Genomic DNA, 9,261 nt, shown 5'->3' with positions numbered 1-9,261 from the left:
CCAAGCGAGCGAAATGGGCCAAGCCCAGCTAAAGCTGCTGCAGGCGCCCGTTAGCAAAATACACATTAACGAGCGCCTGCAGCGCTAAATAGGAAAAGCCACATTTGTCGCCCGACCTCTCGCGCGAGGTCAATCCAAATGGGCCGGCCCAGTCGAGCTATTCCTATGCGAACGGACGTCTTCTTGACGCAAATAGGTGCTCCCGAGGAGGTCTCCCAAACAGCTCCATATATACAACACGATGAAGAAGGGAAAAAGAGGAAAACCCTAATTTCATTGTTATTGCTTTAGGAAAACCTCTGTTAGCTCTTCCTCTCGCGAAAATCCCCAAATTACTTTGAGGATCTCGATTTCCCTAGCACCAAATCACCAACATCCTCACACCATGTCGTGGCACGGCGTCTTGCCCGACGAAGAGGACAGGATCGATCTCCCCCTTTACATCTCGCCCGCCACTCCCCCTTACATCTCGCCCGCCACACTTCTCCCCAAGGTGTGAGCTTACGAGATGGCGGCGCCGGATTCGATCTGCGTCCACCACCTGGTGGCGCGACCGGCAGGAGGTGAGCACGCCAAAGGATTAGCTGAGCTCAAGATTGTGGAAGGGGCAATCGGGAATCTGAGCAGGGAGGCATTGCCAGGGCCGGTGTATGGGTTCCAGGAGCTAGGTCTGGCGGAAGCAGTTCTGCACAACTTGGCGAGGTGTCAGTTCGAGACCCCGAGTCCGTTGCAGTGCTACTCGATCCCGATGGTGCTGGCCGGCCGGGACCTGTTGGTTTGCGCGCAGAAGGGGTCCGGGAAGACGACCGCCTTACTCATCCCGGTGTTGAGTGGGCTGGTGACGGCGCCGGTAGCAGCAGGAAGAACAGGACGTATGAAGTGTGTTAAACCACGCGCGCTCTTGCTCGTGCCTACCGCCAGGCTTGTAAAACAGGTAAGAGGATGCCTCTCAGCAGATTCCAAGGTGAATTTGTTTGCGCATATTCTCTCTATCTTGCAACCGACTTCAAAAAGTTTTGTGTTTATTTGAATAAAAAAATATGATGATAGAATATGGATGAATTTTTTTCAAAAGACCTTACAGCTATATTTTTTTGTAAAATCTTACAACTATTCGAAGAGAGCGAAGCCAAACTTTTCTCTGCAATCGTTTTAGAATAAAACACAAACTGCAAGATGTCTTGTCGGTGATATCTCTTGTGCCGCACCTGTGGTCGCAATTGTCTTGTGTCTATTAGTTGTACTTACCATGGTAGCTTTGACATCCTTATCATGAAAAATATACTTAGATAGGTAGCTGTTATGTTATCATTATTACGGAGTCAAATTATGCTATAACTCCTTATGATTACACACTGCAGAAGACTAGTTGCGACTGCAAACCGAACATACTAGTTTTTACGGATTGAGTCTGCTAAATCAAAGAATCAGCTTTATTGCTCCTGGTTTTGTGAGTTCAGTTTAATGTTAAATTTGTTTATTTAGGATATATTGCACATCTGTTGTGCATTTTCTATTCACTTTGTGATTAGGTACTGGTAGCTACATATGCGCTTTGTTTTCTCACTAATAGGTGGCTACCATAACTAGGTTATCAATCAAGGTGGCGGGGAGGGGGGGAGGGGAGGGGGCTCTTAATTTTGATCGAAAATAAAGCTTCGTTATCTGCAGCCGTTGCTGATGATGTATAGTTTTCTAAAGCTGGTAGCTGCTTTTTTTGTGACCTATTCTAGCTTAGAAATGTGAAGCGTGCACTAGTAGTATGCAGAAAGCTAGAAACTGTCTTCTCATCCATACCAGATGTAATCCTTTGGTATGTGAAGATGCTTATGTGAAAACACTTCTGTGTTTGTATGCCTGTTTACATTTGAAACAGTTTCCGATCAACAATGTATTGCACTTGTTTGAATCAATCACATAGAGCTGTGGTGACATTCCTTATTCGTGAGTTACTTTGAGAGATTGTTGATATTTGATTGTGTGAGTAAAAATGCCTTTGATGTTACTACCCTGTACAGCATCTATCTGAAATAGTTTTGCAATTGTCCGGTGGAATACTTCATACTACTAATGTTTCTTGTCTTCAATTCTATTGTTCTTTTTCTTCATCTGTGGAATATTGAGTCTGTTTAGTATGGTTATACACACTTACATAAAGGGTAATTTTACTCCCTCCGTTCCTAAATGCAAGTCTTCTTAGAGATTCCAATATGGACTACATACGGAGCAAAATGAGTGAATCTACACTCTAGAATACGTCTATATACATCCGTATGTAGTCCGTAATGAAATCTCTAAAATGACATATTTAGGGACGGAGGGAGTATTTATTTATGTGTGCCACTAGTACCTGTTAGCGGTGCTAAAGACTTCGCTGATAATGGTATCATATTTCAGATTGGTGCTGATATCAGGAAATTCTCTTACCGAACTAGAATAAGAGTTCATTCAAAGATGAAAGGGAAGATGCAGGTGATTGCCGTTTGTTTTCTTCTCTCTTCCTCGGGCAGAGTTTCAGATTTCCATTAAGTTCTTTTCTTTGCTGCTGATTGTAGAAATGTCAGCTTGAAGCGGGCATTGATATAGTTGTTTCTACACCCCGACGTCTTATCAACATGGTTAGAACCACTCAAGTCTCCCTTGAGGCAATAAAGTATCTGGTCATATGCGAGCTTGGTTTGATGCTGGATATGGGGTTTGAAAAAACGTTAAGGAAGATAGTTGATGACATGCATATTCCACCGAAATCTGCCAGACATACTTTACTTTCCAGCGGTACTTTCCAACCAGCAGTACAGGTAAGAACAATGTTGTCATGCCTTCTGTTTTCTGCAATAGCTCCAAACATTCAACTGGATCAGTATTTTTTATTCTTTACTGTATGAAGCATGTAATTCTCTTTACTGTTTGAAGCGCTTTTTCATTTCATAATTTTGTTTACACAACGTTGGCAGCATGTTTTCATGTCTCACTGGTATCCTCTATGATCTTCCCCAAGCTACTATGAGCTGTGAGAAATGAGAATCATCGCTGTCATCTTTTCTAGTATGAGCTGTACTGTGTCAGTGAGTTCCTTGGAATGTCCTTGCCACCAGACATGGTGTGGAGGCTCCAATATCAGATTGTCATGGGCGGATAGATCATAGCTAGTTTTCCAGCGGCTGGACATACGATATGAACTCTGTCTGTAACCGGTCCTGCCTATATGCTTGCAGGGCAAAACTGGTTCCAGCAGAAGAGTCAGGTGCCTCATTTGATTAAAGCGCCAGCAGGTCGCTCAACAATTCTTTTTACTCGTGACCATTATAACCAGAGTCTTCACCAGTCTTCACAGTGAAGCTCGGAATGCGGCCATGATGGCGGGGTGAGGCATTGATCAAGCCAAGAATTGATAGACATCGACATAGCCCGCACGCTGCAGATCGCTAGGATCAATATGTGACACCATACTTGGCGATGAGCCACCGCTACCCCTGTCCGACATGGATGTCGTTGGTCAGGAAGCTCAAGCTGGTCACACCATCGATCTCGTCCCACCTCCATGACGCCGTGCTTGTCGGCTGTCCTGTGCCAAGCCGCCAGTTCTCATGGGAGCCTTAGCTTGGAAAGTTAATGCTTAAGCTAGCTGAGCCCTCCTCCATGCCCTGTTGCCTAGACATTTGGCTCGTACGCCTTGTGTGGATAAGCAGGAGGGAGGTAGGGAGGGAAAGGGGGAGGGAGAGGGAGACTGTCCTTTCTTAACTCACGCTACACGTTGGTTAGAATAGATGGGGCGTCTATAACAACAATAATTCTTTGGTGTACTCACTCTGTCTAGTGGAACTGCTATTTACTAACATATCGATACACATTTGATTATGCCTGCTTAGATACGTTTGACTTCTATCGAGCTTCTTTACTTTGATCATGTTTGCAGAAACTGGCTTGGGATTTCTTGTCAGATTACTTATTTATCACCGGTGGGAGGTTGGAGTTCAGTATTGGCCTAACTAAGCAGAAAATTGAGCTTGCCTCTGAAGAAGAGAAAAGAGGCCTCCTGCTAAATCTGTTACAGAAGCAATCCGTCTCTTCTGCCGGCATGGTAATACTTGTTGCCATCCTAAGTGTAACAAGTACATTGGTCTCTGTTTGCTGCTTAAAGAATTCTCAAGTTACCTTGCATGCTTGTCTAGCAGAGCCAACTCAGAACAGTAGTTTTTGTCGAGACAAAAGGAAAGGCTGATTCATTGAAGAATTGGCTATGCAATGAAGGTTTTCCTGCAACAGTGATCTTTGCTGACAGTTCACAGCAGGTACGTATGTTTATATGAACTCTTCACTGATTGCCTAACTTGTTTTTAAGCTGCATTGTTTGTGTTATAAAGAAGATTTCAACCTAAATTACTCTCATCTGCCATGCTGGTCTCATACTTCCTGTAGCTTTATATGTATGACCTTCAGTGTTCAGTGTTTGCTAGGTTCTAGTAAGAACTTACGGTTCTGCACTAATGCTTGGAAGACCTACTATAATGCTTCATCTATTCTCTTACATGCCTCTTGTGTTCACTTGTCTCGTTTAGCTGAATGAGTGAACAAGTATTCTGAGATTGAATCTAGTCAAGGCTGTTATTAATCATGTAAATAGATAGATAATGGGCCTTAGCATTATCTTGGCACTTTCATTACAATTATCTGTTGAGCCGAGAGCAGTAAATATTTAACTGTTCTGTTTGTCATCTTTAATTATATATTGATCATATGCATATGCTCTTTGAAGGAGAGAGAGAGCGCATCGCTACCTTTCCAGATTAGCGGCATTTCTATCCTGATTGCTGCCAATGCAGCCTCACCAGGCTTGGACGTTGCAAATGTTGATCATTTGATTAACTATGATCTTCCAAAGTCTGTTGAGGAATATGTTGAGAGGATTAGAACATTTGCGAGAGTTGGTTCTGCCACTTCCTTCTTCACTGAGTCCAACCGGTCCATAGCAAAAGGCTTGCTGGAATTGATGATTGAGGCAAATCTAGAAGTGCCAGATTGGCTGTTGGACTATGCTAATCCTGATTATACTAGGTGAGTGATTATCTCAGGCTCATGCTAATGATCCTAAGGACCATCATAATTTTATCCAGTTTTATTTTGTGTGCAATGTTTACTAACTTCATTATATTGAAACAAACTGTTTAGATCTGTGGAATTGGACTCAGAAGATGAGGAGAATGATAAGGACAGATATGATTTAGCTCGGTATGCAAATCCAACACATAAGTTCTATGTCAAGTTCGTTTGAGCATATAGTAACATCTAGTGTTTAATACTTCATAAACTGCATATGCAGGTCTCTCGCCTCACGCAAGATTGATAACATATACGATCTGGCATGTGTTTGGGCTGAATTAAATTGCAGGAGAACTAAGCAAAGCTTTGATGATAGTAGGATCAAGACAATGTCTAAAGATTGTTGTATTGCATTTACACAACAAGAAGAATACAAGGTATATATTCAGTTGTCAACTTTGAAGTTGCAGTGCATCTTTCATGTGAATATACTTACATGTCTGTATATTTGTTTTGATAATTGTTGCAGTTCCTCAAGTTCTATTTCGTCAAGGTTACTCAGCATTGTTATAGTCCTGAAAGTTATGAAAAAACCTATTGGCATTACAATTTCATTGCCAAGATTAAGAGTAAATCAGGAATCTGGACTGAAGGTATCTACTTTGCTGAAAGAAAATTAGAATGTGATGTGGAGACATTTTGTTGCTCTTTCCTGGAGCCGTCAGACGATGGTGAGTGCTATGGTTGTCAACATGGGGAGGCGAAGGTTCGGCATCCAACTAGAGGTGACTATGAGAGAGGAACACCTGATCATGTTTGGCTTTCCGATGGTGACTGTGAAATTAGTGATGATGATATGGTGGATTTCTAAACTTGTGTAACATTGCATTTTCAATTTGTGTACTGAAACACCATACTTGTTGCGTGTGTAGGCATTAACCTTTTACCACTTGTACTAAGGTTAATTCATCTCAATGAGAGTACAATGACATGTTTCCATTTTAATTTCAAAGCCGTACAATGGCATGTTTATATGGAACTCAAGTCACTTGAAAGGGTTACTTCCTCTGATCCATATTACTTGTCGCTGACTTGGTACAAGTTGTACTAAGTCAGCAACAAGTAATATGGATTGGAGGAAGTATTTTCTTTTTGAGATGCAACAACAGAGTTTGAATTGCACTGATACTGACATAGCTTCTCCCTGATAACATAAATGTAGGAAAATGTAGGAAGACACTGAGGAAACTTTTCGTTATTAGAACTGATAACCAAGTGGCAGCATTGTCGCATCCAGCAGTTGGCTGCCTTGCTGGCCTGTAGGATCCGAGGGTGTTGAATAGTTTGAGGCTCCAAGGATGAGTACAGAATCACCAAACAAAGCTAAATGCGTCAACTTGCGAATACTCATCCTGTGAGGACAAAGTTGAGACACTTATTTTTAGACGGAGGGAGTAGCTTGAAAGGTTTGACCAAGTATTGTTAAGAGGCTAGTCAACATCAACCCAATATCCCAAAATAAGTGTCAACTTTGTACTGATTTTTTTTTTCGAGAGTACGCAATTGCGTACGTTAGCTTTATAGAAGAAGGAGAACAAGATTTACAAGAAACCACATGACAATGCGCACATTATCATGGGTCGCCACTCCACACAGCTATCTAGTTTAATGTCTCACAAAACGTTGTAGCCCTCCTACTCCGCTTACCACTAAGTTCCACTCTCTAAGCTCCTCTAGAATAACCCCAGCTAGATCTATGGCCGCCAATTGCTGCTCTCTTCTGTTGAAAACTCTGGCATTACGTTGCTTCCATAGTGCCCACGCCGTGCATATAACCAGACTATCGAACCCTCTCTTCTCCTTACCAAGATAACTTCTGCGCTTCCGCAGCCACCACTCCACAAACGTGTCCTCCGTCGATGGGGCCGCGGTTGGCAACTGCAGCCTGTCCGCAGCCACCACTGCAACTTTGTACTGATTTTAGTACAAAGTTATAGTATTAAACTTGAGACACTTGTTTTGGTTTTGGTTTTCGGACTGAGGGAGTAGCTCGGAAGGTTTGAGTAAATATCGTTAAGAGGCTCGAACATCTCTGGAACACCTACCCAGATGGAGCAAATTGCTTTGGCGGCTCCGAGTGGAAGAGCAAATTGCGGAGTGGAAGTGTGTGGGAGCTAGTAGCTCTGACTAGTTGCAACGCATATATCTGGTTGCAACATTATCTTTGAGCACATAGAGAAAGAAACTCAGCTCAGCAACCTCTCTCCTTTGTTGATCATTAAAATGAAGTCTAATTTCTTGGCTAGGCCAACATTTGTCTTCATGGAATGTGGAGGGGTCACCAATCAACTTTCTTTGTGAAAGTGCATGTGGCTAATTTTATTTCGGTGTGACGACAATATAGTTATCGGTTGCTAAAAGTTTATCTTAGGATATTGGTTCCAGAAGATCATGTTAAGTTGTCTGACCCCCTCCCCCCATTGAGTAGTTAAACGCCGCTAGGCTACCTGCCCATATGAGGCACTTGTGTGCGGTAAGCTTTCTAGATTGTTAGATTTTTTTTACAATGGTATGATTTTTATGCTGGCAATCAGATCATCATCAAAACCCCATCCCCTTTTAATAGTATTGGCTTTCCTATGGACTCAATGTGATCTTGGATCACTTAACCAAAAAATGTAGAGTCTTGAGCTTTTGCCAATCCATGTCCTTAGCATTTTGAGGGGTCCACAATTACCAGTCCTTGCCATGCCAAATATTGGACTTCCTGAAATCTTTAACTTGAATGGATGTTAGTTCAATGAGATATATGTTGTTATGAATTACTAAAACCACTCGGGGATTAGTTGCACTTTCAATCTCCCATTTTTTGTTAATTGATGACAACATATAGATCAAAGCTTCGACAAATGATTAAATGAATGAAATACATCGTCACTTTGAGAAGTATGTGATAAGTAAGAGTCCTTCTAAATTTGTGCATTATTAAAAATTTGCGTTTGAATGCAAATGCACAATCGATTAGGAACATGGGTCACTCTTGCATGTCACATACAACTTGGTGAGCGCAAAAAATGATATGATTGGAATAGTAAGCACGCATCACCAAAAGCACAAGTGTATGATCATACAAAGATAATGATAAGCATTTGTGCATAGCATGAAGCATAGTATCTCGCAAACATAACGGGCAAAGCAGCATAAACCAAGTAGCAGCAAAAACTCAAAGAAATCAAACAGGGAAAAGAAAGACTCTCTCTCTCTCTCTCTCTCTCTCTCTCTCTCAACCTAATGATCTATACAAATTCCCCCCCCCCCTTTGGCAACAAGTACCAAAAAGCTCGAATAGGATAAAACTATGTGTAAGTGCATCTAGTGCCACCCATAGTTGGTTTTGGAGTATTGACGACAAACATGGTTGAGGGACTAATGTGTTTGTGAGTTTCACAGGATAACACAGGTAGAAGTCCCTATTGATTCGGTTTACCCATCGAAGATGACCCTTAAAAATGTATGAAGACATTGAAGACAATGGTGGTTCGCGAAGACATTCATGTCGAAGATAATGACGTGTGAAGACATTCACTTGAAGACAATGGAGTGCGAAGACGTAGTTTGTTTCATAGTTTCTCTCTATATCTCTCTCTCTTAGCCTAATAATCTATACAAATTCTCCCCCTTTGGCAACAAGTACCAAAAAGCTCGAATAGGATAGAACTATGTGTAAGTGCATCTAGTGCCACCCACTGGTACACGTCGGTGCTATACAAATGATTTTTAACCCCTTTCCACGACGACTTTTGGAACCATCGCCAAGTGAGTGTGGGCGATAGGGGGGTCCTTCCCACATGGATAGGCCCTCCTGGCACACATGCTGGGAAAAATGAGCTCGTGTGCGATCGGGCGAGGCATCAAAACCCAATCGTTTCCGTTCGTATGTACATCCCACACGGTGAATCCCAGAAAAATATTTTCGTTCGTATGTATACCACACATAGTCAATCCAAGGATTACATTTCCGTTCTTATGTACAACCCACATAGTTAATCCAGGGAAAACGTTTCCGTTCGTATATACATCCCACACAGTTTTATGTATAGGCTCGTGTGTGGAAGGTGTAACTATCACACACGCTCTGCCTTGGTTAACCGTTTGCTTTTATCAACTACATCACACACGATTTGATGAAGAAAACTGTGTGGCATTGGGCTATCCATCACA

At 42.2% G+C, this 9,261-nt stretch overlaps 1 protein-coding gene across 2 annotated transcripts; it reads left to right on the top strand.

Moving 5' to 3' along the window:
• The first annotated feature begins 222 nt into the window (after positions 1–222).
• LOC119275576 (DEAD-box ATP-dependent RNA helicase 52A-like) lies at positions 223–6,079 on the top strand. Of its 2 annotated transcripts, XM_037556444.1 has the most exons (10): positions 223–563; positions 642–934; positions 2,398–2,472; positions 2,556–2,798; positions 3,917–4,081; positions 4,173–4,292; positions 4,757–5,055; positions 5,170–5,229; positions 5,321–5,477; positions 5,570–6,079. In XM_037556444.1, the coding sequence occupies exons 1-10, from the start codon at positions 509–511 to the stop codon at positions 5,909–5,911; spliced, it is 1,809 nt and encodes a 602-aa protein (XP_037412341.1). In that variant the 5' UTR covers positions 223–508; the 3' UTR covers positions 5,912–6,079. The 2 variants fall into 2 exon arrangements, with proteins under 2 accessions (XP_037412341.1, XP_037412340.1); XM_037556443.1 differs by having other exon boundaries at positions 224–934.
• Positions 6,080–9,261: the final 3,182 nt, after the last annotated feature.

The sequence above is a fragment of the Triticum dicoccoides genome, chromosome 3B (assembly GCF_002162155.2).
Source record: "Triticum dicoccoides isolate Atlit2015 ecotype Zavitan chromosome 3B, WEW_v2.0, whole genome shotgun sequence".
NCBI classification, from domain to species: domain Eukaryota; kingdom Viridiplantae; phylum Streptophyta; class Magnoliopsida; order Poales; family Poaceae; genus Triticum; species Triticum dicoccoides.
The sequence above is the reverse complement of the archived record's forward strand: the minus strand, read 5'-3'. Positions and strand labels throughout refer to the sequence as shown.